General features: G+C 46.9%; 1 protein-coding gene across 1 annotated transcript in view; it reads left to right on the top strand.

The window, feature by feature from the left end:
* Positions 1 to 11722, top strand: part of LOC144724246 (CUB and sushi domain-containing protein 3-like) — a 256770-nt gene extending 245048 nt beyond the window's left edge. Inside the window, exons 55-59 of the mRNA XM_078603219.1 lie at positions 578 to 736; positions 5670 to 5782; positions 6385 to 6466; positions 8128 to 8266; positions 11200 to 11722. Of these exons, the coding sequence (XP_078459345.1) occupies positions 578 to 736; positions 5670 to 5782; positions 6385 to 6466; positions 8128 to 8266; positions 11200 to 11359 (653 nt within the window). The 3' untranslated portion in view covers positions 11360 to 11722. The remainder of the gene's footprint in view (positions 1 to 577; positions 737 to 5669; positions 5783 to 6384; positions 6467 to 8127; positions 8267 to 11199) is intronic.
* The last annotated feature ends 4587 nt before the right edge of the window (positions 11723 to 16309 follow it).

Here is a 16309-nt window from a genome sequence, read left to right as displayed (position 1 = left end):
GTTCATAGTTTTGCAAATATCGCAACAGGTTATGTTGTAAGCACAGGGTACAACTCATGAAATATTCAATCACTCTCTTCCACAACATACGGAAACCCCATCACTCTCATAGTGTTTAATCACCTGTTGGAGAAGGCAGCCGAGGGTTATTAGAAATCAGTGGTGGATAAATATATAAGTGGATCACCCTGCATTGAGAAATCTAGTTACACATTCGTCAGAGGTATCATTAAATCTTGACTTAAAGCTTTCGTGAATGCAGGAATTAATATTCTTTGGGTCTTTCGGAAAAGTCACGTAGATAGAAAAATAATTTTAAAAAATCCCGACGTTTCGATCGAAACACAAGGAATCATCTTCAGGTGAGAAAAAGACGATTGCTTCTGTTGCAATCGAAACGTTGTGATCTATTATTTTTTTTACCTACGTGACTTTACCGAAAGAACCAAAGAGCATACCCACACCTCGTCGTCATGCCCACACCTCCTCGTCAGAACCACACCTCCTTGTCGTAACCACAACTCCTCATCGTAACCACAACCGCTTTGCCGTGACCTCTCACCTCCCGCGGCCACAGTGCCCGATGGCATCTTTGCCGAGAACCACACGTGGAGAGGATTCTACGACTACCTGGGGAAGAAGCAGCCACTCTCCCTGAGCGCCCCCGAGTTCAACCTGAGCAGTTTCCGCGTGAACCTCACCTTCTCGGATCGCGCCGTCGATCTCAGGCTCTCCGGTGAGTCTCCGGCGGGCCGCCCTGCCGCCCTGCCGGAGGGGAGCGGCATTTGCGTCGCAGGGTCCACCAAGAGCCACAGGGAGGCCGCACAAAAGCGTCGCGAATCGACGTTAATTCAACCGTGTAACAATTGTTTTTGTTCCTGGGTAGTAAGTGTTATTTCCTAATTGCTTATGTCTCAAAAGTACAGAAAATGGCTATTATTCCCCACAAACTTTGCTTTGTGACCAGGGCAGTGATTTTTTGAAATTTACCTATTTTCCAGAACATTCCAGATATATTCAGTGCTGAGTGAACTTGGAGCAACTTCTCGAACATTCTAGAACTTTCCAGTAATATAAATAGAAGTAGAAATACAGGGGCCTTAAGCCCACCAGGTCAGTTTATTTCCAGCTGCCTAAGTGGATACATATCTGCATTTTTCTGAAATGGCATGAAGAGGATGCAAGCATCCGGCAGACGCATTTTGCTATGTCTGCAGCCAATTTATCAAGACAAGAGCGAAAAAGTACTCTGTGGAAGCATCTGCTAAGATGTGTGAGGCCTACAAGGCATATTTCGGCATGCCTGTCAGGGATCAAGACAAATCCTGGGCACCTCATTTCACCTGCGAGCAATGCAAAAAAACTCTGGAAGGTAAGATGGATAATTGTTGCTCGAAATTTAATGTTATAACATTTTTAAAATTGTAAAAGTTTTTTTAATGTTTTACAATTTTAAATGTTATTGAAAAAATATATAATATATGAAAAATGTTGTGAGAATCTCTTACACATTAGTCATGGGTGAAATTAATTTATTTTTGTAGGATGGTACAGAGGGGAAAAGAGAGCCATGAAGTTTGCAGTCCAAGAATTTGGTGGGAACCCACTGACCACTCAAGCAACTGCTACTTCTGCATGGTGGACCCTTCCAAACGTCGGACTGGCAAGAATGCACCTGCTATCACGTATCATCCATCGCTCCGGTGCTACACTGCCATGAGCTCCCCGTACCCATTCCTCCGGAGAGAGAGCAGCCGTCTTTAGAAGAGAGCAGCAAGTCAGAGAGCGAGGAAGACGTTGTAGATCCAGATGACAATTTCAGAGGCGGAGCTGAGGAGAGAAACCCATACTATCCCAACCAAAAAGACCTCAACGACTTTATCAGAGATCTTGGTCTCACCAAGTCCAATGCCGAGCTTTTGACGTCTAGGCTCAAGCAGTGGAACTTGTTGGATGAAAGTGTGCAAGTCGCAGATCAGAGGAAGCGTCATGAACCTTTTTGCAACTTCTTCACCCATCAAGATGGGCTCTGCTTCTGCCACAATGTGACCAGTCTGTTCGAGGCTATTGGAATCGCCTGTAACCAGAATGAGTGACGCCTCTTCATTGACAGCTCATCCAGGAGTCTCAAAGCCGTGCTGGCCATAATGGTAACAAGTACCCGTCTCTTCCCCTGGCTCATTCGGTGCACCTCAAAGAGGATTACAACAGCATCAAGACCTTGCTGGACGCCTTGAAGTATGAGTACAGCTGGGAGATCATCGGAGACTTCAAAATGGTGGCATTCCTGATGGGTCTCCAAGGCGGTTTTACCAAGTTTCCCTGCTATCTTTGCCTTTTGGACAGCAGGGACACCAAGGCGCACTACAACAGGCAGGACTGGCCACAGCGGACCGAGTTCTCTGTGGGGAGGAACAACGTCAAGTGGAAGCCACTGATGGACCCCTGGAAGGTGCTGATACCACCACTGCACATCAAATTGGACCTTATGAAACTATTTGTCAGAGCTGTAGATAAGGAGTCAGCAGCCTTCAAGTACCTTCAAGACTTCTTCCCTAAGCTGTCTGAGGCAAAGGTCAAAGCAGGTGTCTTCGTCGGAACACAGATAAAGAAGATCCTGGAGTGCAATGAATTCCCCAAGAAGCTCACTAGTAAGGAGAAAGCGGCTTGAAACAGCTTTGTCGCAGGGGTTCGTGGCTTCCTGGGCAATCACAAGGTCGAAAACTATGTGTAGCTGGTTGAGACTGGTGAAGAACTACGGCACAATGGGCTGTAGGATGTCCCTCAAAGTCCATATCCTTGATGCTCATCTTGATAAATTCAAGGAGAACATGGGAGCCTACTCAAAGGAGCAAGGCGAGCGCTTCCACCAGGATATACTGGACTTTGAACGCCGCTACCAAGGACAGTATAACGAGAACATGATAGACTACATTTGGGGGCTGATTCGTGAAAGTGATTTACAGTATAATCGTAAATCTCGAAAAACGACTCACTTCATGGGACCTTTTTTGCCAGTACCAAAATATGATAATAGGTTTCCCCCTTTTTTCTGGCAACAAAACAGGTGTTAAGATGTTAAAACACCAAACTGAAACCTTTTACAAGGAATTATGTCTGCATTAACCACAATACTTGTGGTCAGAATGCAAACAAAAAACATACTCTGATAATATATGCATTGTCTTTGAAACCGATTGGTCCACACCAGAGACAGCTTTCTTTTGAGCCTCGTCTCAAATCAAATGCCTTTTGGCATCCTTGGGTCTAACACCGTTTGGGGCTCGAAAGAAAACTGTCTCTGGTGTAGACCAATCAGTTTCAAAGACAATGCATATCAGAGTATATCGGGTCTTTTGGTAAAGCCACGTAGATAGAAAAATAATACAATTAATAAAAATAATAACAATATCACGACGTTTTGATCGCAACACAAGCAATCGTCATCAGTTGAAAAATATAGCCGGAGAGCTGCTGAGGCAGGAAATAATATATGTCGGGAGCGCTGCTAAGTCATTTTGGTATTTTAATATCTTAACACCTGTTTTGTTGTCAGAAAAAATGAGAAAACCTATTCTCACAAATACTCACTAGCGGAGCCAGGGGGGAGGGGTGACACGTGCCTCCCCCAATGATCCTTAATTTCGATCATTGGGGTTAGTAATAAATTAGTAATAAATCGGCATTTTGCGACCCCCACTGCCACTGTGTAGCATAGTATTACGTGCCAGGGACTCTATGAGATGATAGGACAATAGTCTGAGTCCATAATTTGCAATAAGTAACGGCAAAGCAGTTATAAGTGACTCACAGAATTGTGTGCAGTTGCGTATACAGTACACGACTTCCCTGAAGGCAAACACCTTCAGCGAGCGCGATGCCGATCACACACGGTTCGAATTCGACCCTCGATCGATGGCTGCGCCATCGCCGCACACGCATCAAATAAAAAGCAACTTACTATAACAACTCCTATCATTTTTCATTGCTGGAGGGGTTGCCCCCCCTACCTGAAAATCCTGGCTCCGCCATTGCAACTACTCACTTCTAAATCTTTTGTAGTAAATTTTGTCTTACTTTAGTATAAATACATGTTAATTTTGATTCATATGTTGTTTTCTGACTTTATGTGAACGAAAAGACACAAATTCGCCCGTTTTCTCATTGAAAATAGGTAAATTTCTAAATATCACTGTCCTGGTCACAAAAGCAAAGTTTGTGGGGAATAATAGCCATTTTCTATGCTTTTTAGGCAGAAGCAATTACAAAATAACACTTACTACCCAGGAACAAAAATTGTGTTTTTTGTATGTTGCGTAATGCGTGATATCATTGGAAATAAGAGTTGCATTTTAGTTGAAACAAGGGCATGGGTTTCTTCAATCCCCCCCCGACCCCTCGCCTCTGTCCACCCGGCAGTTAAAATGAACAACGCCGCAAATTGATCGGCTGGTTGTGTGTGGTGGGGTAGAGCTTGGGGGAGCGGTGGTGCAACGGTAAGCACGCTGCGCTACGAACAAGTGTTTCGCTCCACGTTTCAGAAACAACATCACGTGTTTGGGGTATTTGGCTGCTTCTGTCCATTTCCGGATGACGGCGAGCCACTTCGTAGAGCTGTCATTGGTGATGGCCGGGTCGCTTCTGACAGAGAGCTATGTAGCAGCTCAGTGGTCATTACCTGGTAAAATCTCGAATATATAAATATTATATAGACTGCAGCAGGCCAATGGAATGGTTTAGATGGGATGTGATCCTCCTTAACCAGGGGGATGCGGCCCAGCCGAGGAGGCACGCCCACCTAGCGGCTTGGCAGACAGCGGCGCACTCTGACATATAAAAGCACATGGGGTGTGGACGACAGTGGTTACACACTTGTAGTTTAAATATATGCATACATACACGGTCTGTTCTCCTGTAACGTGTAGTGTTCATGACGCGAATGGGATATAACGCGACATGTATTTAGGGAACACATTTTTATAACCCGGATGCGAATTGGATATAATGCAATCGAGAATTAACGAACTACGTCGCGCGAGTAGGAATAAGCGGTCGTACGGCTGCATCGGCGTAGCATCACACAAGGCGGGATGTTACTGGATGCTTCTAGATGCTACCCACAGTGCCTCAGTCTTTGTTCGGCCGGCGTACGCATCTCACGTGGTGTTATTATGGACTCTGCTTTACCTCCATATTATATCTCATTCATGATAACGAGATTTTTCCCATAACGTGGTGTCCTTCAGGAACTACTGCCACGTTATAGAACAAGACTGGACGTATGTTGGTTAGAGAAAGACAAAAACAAGAGGAACTACATGGATGAGATAACTTACGCAGGTTAGGGGCATTATCTGGACTGTTACCAAAAATAGGTGGGCAGGACTCATCGCCAAGAGGGATGATGGTCGGTGGCCGAGGATAATTATGGAATGACAGCGAAAATGAGAACGATGTCCCTGGAGAGGAAGACATCGGCCGTGGAATGCAGCAAATGAAATCGGCTCGTGACGTGCGGTCGCACGGTGTAACGTTGGCATCGCAAAAGCTGTGGATAGATGGCGATGGCTTGGGGCGCGCGTCCATCCAGCAGTTGATAGATGGTGGCTTGTAACATCTGCGATTGGATTGAGATTGAGCTGTGCTTTGCGGTGGGTGTCATGTGTTAGGAATATACAAGCGGCAAGAAGCCAGACTGACGCTGCACATATTCACGATCACAAGCCAAACGCAGACTTCTGCCACGAAATTCAAGGATGAAAACTGGGTCATGGATGGATACGTGAGTAGGAATTATAATCAAGTTGTCAATTTCAACAAGGTGACAAATATGACATTGCTCTTGCGTTATTATTCACGTGACATTCTTTTGGTAGCAACAAATTCATTTTTCCCGAATGGAAATCGCAAACGTTTGCGAGTTTTTCATTTGCATTAAACAAGGAATCCTCAGAGTCTAGTAAGGTAGCCCATGTCATGCTGTTGCTGTAGACACTCAGAATTCAGAAACACCGACCTACGCGCACACACAGAGACATTGCGATCTCTATAGACGGATCGCCCAGTACAGTCACCCTCACGTCTGAATGCTCCATAATATAATTGTAGGCGTGGATAAGCCTATAGTTTAGTCAGTTTAACATGAGTAAAGTTTAGTGATTGTTTGATTTTGGTTAGCATTTTTTTGTCATTCAAGAACCCAGAAATACGGTGTGAATTTCCAAAGTATGTAGGAACAGCAAATCACGTATAACAGGCCAGGCGTAATTGTGATTGTTTGATTTTAAAGTAAATTTGAATTAATTTGTTCAAACTGAAAAGTGTTATTTTACGTGATAAAATGCACTTTGTATTTCAACTGCGCTCGGTTTGATTTCTTTGCAGGTGTCTGCGGAACACGGAAGCTACGTCTATCAGGGGTTCATCCACGCGAAAGGCTTCGGGCAGTTTGGAGTGCAGCGTCTGGGTGAGACGCTGCACGCCTGCGCCTTTGTTCGGTGCTCATTTTACACGTCTTGCGTGTTTCCTGTAACGCGTATGTGGCCAGACGACGCTTCGTGCGGTTGTTCGTACGTGTGTTAAACTACTTTCGCACTCTACGTAGCCAGCCGTGCTAATCGGAGGTGCGAGTGAAGGGACAACAAACTGAACACAAAAATCGGTTCTACAGAAATCAGTTTTCAATCTTGATGATCATTTTAAAGTGCATAGCTCCAGTGTCTTTCTAATATGGGAAGGAGCAGCGTTCCAGACAGCGGCAGAAGCGCGCGACACAGTGACCGTCTTTGTTCGATCACGAGCCAAAATCCTCTGTGAGGATGACTGGAGTTCGCGTGATGGTTTACGCTCCTTGACGAGATATTGTCTAGCCACGGATATGGTAGTGGCTGGGCTGTTGGGTCATTGGAGACTCGTCGAGGTTTTGCATCTTCATTGTGTTCCGCGAGATACTCGCACTCGGTCCGGGAAAGTTCGCCCATTGATGTTGAGTTGGAGGGACCTTGTTTCCGGAACAGATGTGAAAGCAGCTCGTTGGTTGGCCCCCGGAGAAAAGGCCCGTTGGTGTGCCCCCTTCGGGTTGTTGTCTCTCTGGTGACCGGGATATCATCGGTTATACGTACTGTATGTATGTATGTTGAACTTCTTTTGCACCGTACGCAGCCAACCACGGCTAATCGGAGGTGTGATTGATGTTCGTTCGCCGGGTTGACGATGATGGAATCGGTCCATCGTAGTGGGTCTGCTTCACCTCCGCTAAGTGTCAAACGCGAGGTCGGAAAATTGTAAAACGGCGGCAAAATCCTGCTTTTTCCAAATGTTTTTGGGACACCGGAGAGACTTTCTGAAACTGAGACCGACACGGCCAGACCGGGACACAGACGGCAGCCTCACAGAGCCACCTGGCTGCTCCGGCACGTGGCGCTCCCATCGACCAAAGACGGTGGCCACCCCATCGCACGGCGCTTTCAGATGCGCTTCTGCGGCTGTCTGGAAAGCTCTTCTTTCCGACATTAGGAAGCCACTGGGAGCAATGCTTTTTTAAATCATCGAGATTGAAAACTCATTTCTTAGAACTGCTATTTTGTGTTTAGTTTGTTGTCCTTTCCCCCGCACCTCTGATTAGCATGGTTTGCTACGTACGGTGTGAAAGAAGTTCAACATATATACAAACATGATGCATATCTTTTCTCCCTGTGGTCGCGTGGAATTTTTTTTTTCCGGGTCCTCTGGTTTTTCCCTCCACATTTAGAATCAATGTTCGTTTCTGGTATTTTTCTTCTATATATTTCCACGTGATTATGATGATGAGCCACTTTTTTGAGCTGTCATTTGTGGCCGGGTCGCTTCTGAAAAATAAACTAACATCTCAGTGGGCTGTACCTGGTAGAATAATTTTTTGTTTTGTTTTATCTATACTTTTTGTAGCGATTTGCTTACCTTTTCTATACTTTGCACTCCCGTCGTGTTGTTTGTTGTTGTAACGTTCTGACCCAGTGCTCCTTTTAAGACGTCTGTGAAAAAATAGCTTCGTAGCTCATCGGACTCCCCCAGCGAACATAAACATTCTGATTGCGATGGCACGCGCGCGTGAACTTTCTGGCTGAACCCACCAATGTTTTCCCACAGGCCTCACGGAGCCTGGGGGCTGGCGAGAGTCGGGCGCTACCCGCAGGGGCACCAGCAGCAGCTCCGTGGCCATCGCCATCCTCGTGCCATTCTTCGCTCTCATCTTCGCCGGCTTCGCCTTCTATCTGTACAAGCAGAGGCGAGTATCCCGGCGCTCGGCGGCGCCCGCCCAAACCCACTCTCGCGAAGGCCGCCCTTAGTCGTCGTCACCGGGGGGCGAAACGCAACCGCTGTGCAATTGCGCGATGGCTAGGAGATGTTAACTACCTCTACCGGTGTACATGAGGTCGTGGGTTCGATCCTGACCCTGACGATGCCTGCTGTATATTTAGAATTTGCGTGTCTCTCCCCGTGGTCGCGTGGATTTTTCTCCGGCTCCTCCAGTTTTTCCTTCCACATTTTAGAATCAACGTCACGAGTTTAGAGTATTTGGCTGCTATACATTTCGTTATCATTTGCGATAGCCAGGTCGCTTCTGAAAAAAGCCATACAGCCCAGTGGGGCCTTACCTGATAAAATAAAAAAATAGTTTAGTTTTAGTTTATCTGTGGTCACGTTTACTCTTGAAGCAATGCCTTGCGTGCTCCTACCTCCATGTCAAGGATCGTTGTAGTTTTGCAACTCCCCCACGCGGTAGATTAATAGCCTAGGCCTCCACTGGAGGGAGACTCCACGGGCAGCACCGTGAACAAGATGTCGCAAGGATGCGCACACCTAATTACCCTCAAGTAATTACCATCACGTAATTACCCTCAACCTATCCTTGTTCATGTCGTGTATTTGAATAGTCACCGCTTTAATAAATGGATTATCCCCTCCTTTCTCTGCCACCCCCCCCCCCCCCTTTTTACCTCCCCATGTGAGTTTTCTTTCCCCTCATCCTCCCCTGCCCATTGATGTCGGCTCTCCTCATGTTCTCGCTCGCAGTCCCCACTTGGGAGGGGCAGAGAGCCGGAATCTCCAGCACCCCTCCGCCACCCCTCGTTAAGCCCCCTGGCGTGATGATCTCGGGGGGCCGGGGGTTTTGCTCCAGAAGTTTCTGTCCCCCCCCGCTCCTGTACTACGACCGGTGCTCTGTACTGGGCTCGTGTTGGGTCGCAATAACAAAAAAAATGGAATGTCCAAGATACATGAAGATTTTACATTTGCAGCCTGTTCTCGTGTAACGCTGCGTGTGGTTTTCATAATGCAAATTGGATATAACGCGATGGATGTGTATGGGGGAACTCGTTTTTTATAACGCGGATGCGAATTGGATATCACGCGATCGAGCAAATGGAACTACGTCGCACAAATAGGAATAAGCGGTCGTACGGCTGCCTCGGCGTAGCATCGCACAAGGCAGTGGCAAGGCAGCGGGATGCTGCTGGATGCTTCTAGACGCTACCCACAAGCCTCAGCTTTTGTTCAGCCTGCGTACACATCTCGCATGTTATCGCGGACTGTGCTTTACCCCTATATCATCTATTATAGATGACAAGGCGGTGTTCTTCGGGAACACAACTCCTGCGTTATTGGAGAACAGACTGTAGATTTTACATAAATGTAGATGGATGAAACACACGAATGCACTGCAGCACTATGCCAACGGGAAGTGACGCCGCCTATGCAGTACAATATGGCAGCTGGTGGTGTATGGCGCACTTTGTTTGTCAGTGGTGAGGGTCTGGTGAGTGTGAGTGTACGCTGTGATTAAGCGAGTGTCTGTGTCAGTGGTGAGTGGTGAGTGTCTGGTGAGTGTGAGTGTGCGCTGTGATTAAGTGAGTGTCTATGTCAGTGGTGAGTGGTGAGGGTCTGGTGAGTGTGAGTGTGCGCTGTGATTAAGTGAGTGTCTGTGTCAGTGGTGAGTGGTGAGAGGTCTGGTGAGCGTGAATGTGCGCTGTGATTAAGCGAGTGTCTGTGTCAGTGGTGAGTGTCTGGTGAGTGTGAGTGTGCACTGTGATTAAGTGAGTGTCTATGTCAGTGGTGAGTGGTGAGGGTCTGGTGAGTGTGAGTGTACGCTGTGATTAAGCGAGTGTCTATGTCAGTGGTGAGTGGTGAGTGTCTGGTGAGTGTGAGTGTGCGCTGTGATTAAGTGAGTGTCTATGTCAGTGGTGAGTGGTGAGGGTCTGGTGAGTGTGAGTGTACGCTGTGATTAAGCGAGTGTCTGTGTCAGTGATGAGTGGTGAGTGTCTGGTGAGTGTGAGTGTGCGCTGTGATTAAGTGAGTGTCTATGTCAGTGGTGAGTGGTGAGGGTCTGGTGAGTGTGAACGCACGATGTGATTGGTGTGTACAGGAGTCGTTTTTGTTGTGATGTCGCTGCCCACCGCTGTCCGCTGACGCCGCGTGTTGTCGCATGAAGTCCAACGTTTCGCTCCTCGTGCCAGGAGTTCCTCGAGCCGCTCATTTCACTTCCTGAAGCATCTCCCAGTACGTAGAATGAAACGTCGGACATCACACTACAATCCATAAGAGAGGTTTCTTGTTGTGCTAGATCGCGTAAATATAAATGTGTTGTTTAAATATAAGAATAGGTTTTACCTTTTCTGGCAATGAATCAGCTGTTAAGATGTTAAAACACCAAACAGAAACATTTTGCAAGGAATCCTGTCTGCATTAACCACACGTACTCGTGGCGAACATGCTCTGGTCCACACCAGTGTGTTGTTTAAACCCGGCACCGCCCGACACAGCCAATGAGTAAGGTTTGTCATGTTAACAGAACGTGCCAATTCGTTACTAGTGCAGCACACACGTGTGTGGGAGAGTAAACTTGAATGGTAAATGTCGCGGTGTTTACTCTCCAACACAGCGGTGTGCTGAACGAGTAACTCTTTTGGCGCGTTTTGTTTACGTGACAACCCTTGCTAATTTCCTGTGTTGGGTGGTGGCGGGTTTAAACGACACACATTTATATTTACGCGATCTAACCCAATAAAAAAAACCTTTCTTATGGATAATATTGATCGCGAAAGGCTCCTACTATTACTACTACGTGTTAGATGTCACCACAGCACGACAGTTCGCAGCGCAACCCTGGTCATCGCATGCAGTCGGCTACAAAGTTCTATTCTGTCCCTCTGCTCCGCACAGAACGAGGCCGAAGGCCAGGTTCAGAAGCTGCACGGGACACGAGAGCTCCAACGGGCAAGCGTCGTTTGAGAACACGATGTACGACACGAACGCAAGGCCCGGCGAGAGCAAAGCGGTGCGGTTCGACCCGGCGCTGAACACGGTGTGCACCATGGTATAGCATCGCCCGGCGCAGTCCGCCGCAACACCCTGTGAAGTGACTCTGCCGATGCGTTTAAAGTTCCGGTGAGCCGCTCACAATCTGTGGACTGTTGAATGAGGTTTGTTTTTTGGGGGGCTCTACGTTTCACTTCATGCTCTTAGACACTTCTGAGACAGAGCGCGAGAGAGTGTTTCGGTTCTGGCCCGCAAAAAAAATGATCTTTCCAAAACGTCTATTTATTTCGGGCAAACATTTTTAACGGACGTCGGGACAAAAGGGCATTTGCTCGCGCGTGCGTCGTGTTACACGCCAAACGGGGGTGCGTGCGCAGAGGAGGAGGATGGAAATACAATATATATTTAATTAAACGTTTTAAAGGCTGGGGGTTTGTTTGTTTCTTTCCCAAGAGTCACATTGTATTTGATGAGTAACATTCAAAACTGTCGCTCCTTCAAGACTCACGTGAAAGTTTTCGGAGGAATGGCATCAAAGTCGCCGACTGTGATCTGCAAGTCACCGGGGTAATTGTGACTTCATGGTGAAGGGTTCTCCCGCTGCAGGAAGGAGTAGTTGTAGGTATGCCTGGATTGTTACGAAAGGGATGCGATGCAGTTCTTCGTCAATCGCTGCGGCTTTCCCCCCCGTTAATTTAATACTAAAAATTCGGGACGTGTTTCTCGGAAAAGTCGTTCCGCGTCTACTCCTGACCCAAAACAATACGCGCCTCGATCACTTTTCACAACGCAACAAAAAGTCACAATAAAAAACGTAAATATTAAAACGATTGAATAATAATAATGAATTTAAAATAAACAAATGTAGCCTTTTCAGAGAACTCGCCGCAAGATCTGCTGCATGTTGCAATGAGTGGCGAGGCGACGACGATGGAGGCGTTGCTGCTGCACTGCAGGGACGCCGTGACGCTGACGCGGATGACGGCGCCGCAGCCTCCCGGGGGGCTTCTCGTTTGATGATCTCACGGCGCGCGTGGCCATCGTGAAATTTTGTTCGTGGGGAAATTCGCAACCCGAACGTTCGTAAACCGAGGGATACCTGTGCAGTCCACATCTCCCCACTCGTCACCTTCGGCTTTGATAATTACAGACGTGTAAAGTTTTGACATGGGCACACAACGTAATGATGCTTAACAATTATATTTCATTCAAGTCGCTGTGTCGCAATTATGCTTGCTTTTATTTTAGTTTTTTCACGTAACTTTATATTTGATAGAGTCTTGGTAGTTCCCAGTGGATATACCCCACCTTAGATTTTAATTCTCATAGCTGAAAATAATAATAACAGCACGTGTTTAGCCTTGAAAAGTAATCGCCATAGTCCATGTCAAGAGTGTCTTTCAACCGAGTCAGTCATGTAGATGCCTCGAGCATTACCCGACAAGACACAAACAATTGCTTACAACTTACTACCACGCACTCAGCACCCACGCACAAAGCTCACACACGCACATACACACACAACACACACAGCAAACGTACACACATATCACACACATTGCACACAGCTTACACACAAAGAACGGACTCATCAAAATGCTCTTTATGATTTACAAAACATTTTAGGAGCATTTTAGATAAAACAAATATATATATATATTTTTTTCACAATAAGATAAACTATTTGACAGGCGGAGTTAAGGAATGTGTTTAACCAGCACAGATTTAATTCTACCGTTTCGACTGTCCTCTTGCTCCCAAGTTCCGCCTACACTTGCGGTAACATTACCAAGTGTTCATTTGCTTCAACGCATTACTTGTCAAAGCAGCGGACCTTCTCAACTTACAATGAAAATCAAACGTGTAATTCGACGGAATGATTTCCGTCGTAAAATGTCAAACGTGTTCACGGTTTTCGGATGCTCTGTCAGCTTCTCGTGCGCTGTCCTCGTTCCGCGAGTTGGTGTGCACATCCCGTGGGCGCGTTATTCCTCCGTGCAATCTTTTTTTCGGGTCAAATTTAAGTTGGACATTCAGAGGGGGGGGGGGGGGGGGGAGCGCTTGTTTTAGTGATTTGCCAAAGTTGAGAAACTCATTGTAAGATATGTGTATAGCCACAATACTTCAGCTTGTCACCCTCATTGCATTTTGGTACAGGATGTTTATAGTATGAGTTTCAATCTAATCTGCATTTCAGCTCCACGCTGAATACCTAAATGTATCCATCGCTTACACTTTAGATAAGTGCTTCACCTCAGTATCATTAAAATAGCTGTACAAAGTTATTTTGTACAAAAATATCTATTTTTATGACGAAACATAAATGCTTAACTGAAATATTGAACGTTTCAGGACTACCGTGAAGTAGAACGATGACATTTGCGACACAGTCTGCAGTTATGTTCTCCAGGTCTGTTTCGGTTGTATCCTCGAGTAAAATCATTCACCCCGCCCGCCAGATCCTTCTGCAGCCCAGTGAGCATCACGAAGCACGTTCTCATCACGCTGTAAGTTCATGGCTCAATGCGGCCTCATGTCACAGTTCCCAAAACATGTATACGTTTGCAAAAGTGCGGAAATATTCAAAGTCTAATGTGCAATCCGGGTTGTACTGCATGTGCTTCAGTACGATATGCAGCGTGGTGAGTGTGGTGGTGGTGAGTGTTTGGTGGTGAGTGTGGTGGTGGCGAGTTTTTGGTGGTAAGTGTGTGGGAAGCGGTTGTGTCGCGTTTGGCGCGCCACGCTACAAACCTGGCGAACCGAGTTCGATTCCCGCTCACGGCCAACACTGGCGACCATAATCTGAACCGGTCCTGGGCCTCCCCTAGGTCGACTCGGCCTCAAGTGGATACCTGGTGTCGGTGTGTATTAAACATCGCCACTGGGGAGACAAAGGCGGTCGGGCGTGGTGCTGCTGGCTACTCGCCCCCTCGTGTGCCGTGCCGGCCTTCATAGGTGCTCGCGAAACAGCACTTGCCCCAACAGTGTTCAAGGCTATCCGGGGGGATCTTTGTCTTTGATGAGCGTGTGGTCGCCGCTTGATGTGTGCAGCAGCAGATGGCAGCACTCCCTCCGGTCTGCGGCGAGCTGATTGCACTCGGCTCCTCAAGAAGCTCAAAACCCGGCACGCGGAGCTTAGTGTCACCCACACCACCCCCAAGTCATTCCAGACGATGCGCGCGGTGCAACGCGCGGGAACATCACAGAGCTGGGTTGCAGCACAACCTCGAGACCTACGCAGCAGCAGCATATTAAAAGTCTACACGACGAAAATGGCAGATGATAAACTCTCCACAGTAGAGGGGATTTTTTGTTGGGGGGGGGGGGGGGGTTAGATCGAATAAATATAAATGTGTCGTTCAACCCGCCACCACCCGACACAGCCAATTAGTAAGGTTTGTCACGTAAATAAAACCCACCGTGTCGTGGGTTTACTCTGCAACACACCGGTGTGCTGACCTAGTAACTAATTGGCATATTTTATTGACACATTTACATTTACGCGATTTAACCCAAAATACCCCTTTAATGGAAATTGGTCGCGAAAGCCTTCGTGTTAAAATTATCAACTCTGCGTTAACCTAAACATAGGGTTTCTTTTGTTTCCTTGGCCATTATCAAATATACGACTGACGGGAGAAAACGCACATTTTATAATTGTTAATAAAATAATGGCAACATTGTGTGGGAAATCATTTGCACACATATCTTTTTCCATAAACCTCAATACATGCTGACTTTCTGAAAGTGAGCCTTGTGATTGAGCCTGAGGGTGCAATAAGGCCCTTCCTCTGGCACCTGGGGGCTGCGGTGTCTTGCCAGGGGGTGAGATTGCAAGGTGTTTGAAGGTAGAAAGTGTGTCTTGTGGTATATATGATACACAACCCCAAGGTGTGCTTGGCTTAGCCTTGCTGTGTCGTAACAGATACCTCTTTTCCACTGCACAAACCGAGCCGTTCCGGGTCCGTGCCAAGCTAGCCCGGCGTGACTCAGGAGGCGCCGGGTTTTTTCCACTGGAGAACCCGCACCGTGTCGCTGCATCGCACGCAGTGAACGAGTCGAGTATTGATTGACGCGGGTGGCGAGATGTTAACTACCTCGCCTGGTGTACGCAAGGAGGTCGTGGTTTCGATCCCGACCTTGACGCCTGTATATTTGGAGTTTGCATGTTCTCCCCGTGGTGACGTGGATTTTTCTCCAGGAACTCCGGTTTTTCCTTCCACAGTTAGGAATATACGTTTAGAGTGTTTGGCTGCTCTCAATTTCCACATGATAAGCCACTACGTTGAGCTATCATTTGTGATAGCCAGGTCGCTTCTGAACAAAAGAGCTGTATAGTATAGCTTTGTGGGACTTACCTGATAAAATAAAAAAACCTTTTAGTTTTTAAGAAAATCTTTAATATTTGAGTATTATATATTTTTAAAAGGTGAACCAAGCTCCTGGTCCTGCTCGGACCTGAGCCAGACTCAGACGTCTCTTTGTCAGGCCAGAATTTTCACGGTTTAGTTCTGGCTCGGCTGGGCAAAGAGCCACTGGAGGCACAACCCATACTGTGAAGGGCCCTTACTGGCGCGGCTCGGATGTGATGATGGAAAAGGGGGGGGGGGTTAGAGACCCCAATTTCACGGGGTTTCGTTGGCCTCGGAGCAAGTGGTGATAATATAATTACAAATAATATTTTCGACGAAAATTTGCAAACATCGTTCGTGTGGTTTTGTAGAATGTGACATTACCTTATCAAACATTACACGATATGCATTGTGTATATTCCATTTTTTGTCCGTTCGGGTAATTAATGTTTCGCCAGAGACCTGTACATAGTATTTTATACATTGTAATAAAAATAAGCCCTATATGCCTTGTAAAGAATGGGAGTGTTGTTACTTTGAATTGCCAAGTCCGAACTTCTCACGGCATCGTGCGCGCCCCCACACCACGCGCACGTCGACAGCAGCCCGCGTTGTTCCTCCCACGCCTGAGCGTGAAGTTCACTTGTCCGCCACGACAGTTT

Source organism: Lampetra planeri, chromosome 2 (assembly GCF_965212315.1).
Source record: "Lampetra planeri chromosome 2, kcLamPlan1.2.h2, whole genome shotgun sequence".
Lineage (NCBI taxonomy): Eukaryota > Metazoa > Chordata > Hyperoartia > Petromyzontiformes > Petromyzontidae > Lampetra > Lampetra planeri.
The sequence above is the reverse complement of the archived record's forward strand: the minus strand, read 5'-3'. Positions and strand labels throughout refer to the sequence as shown.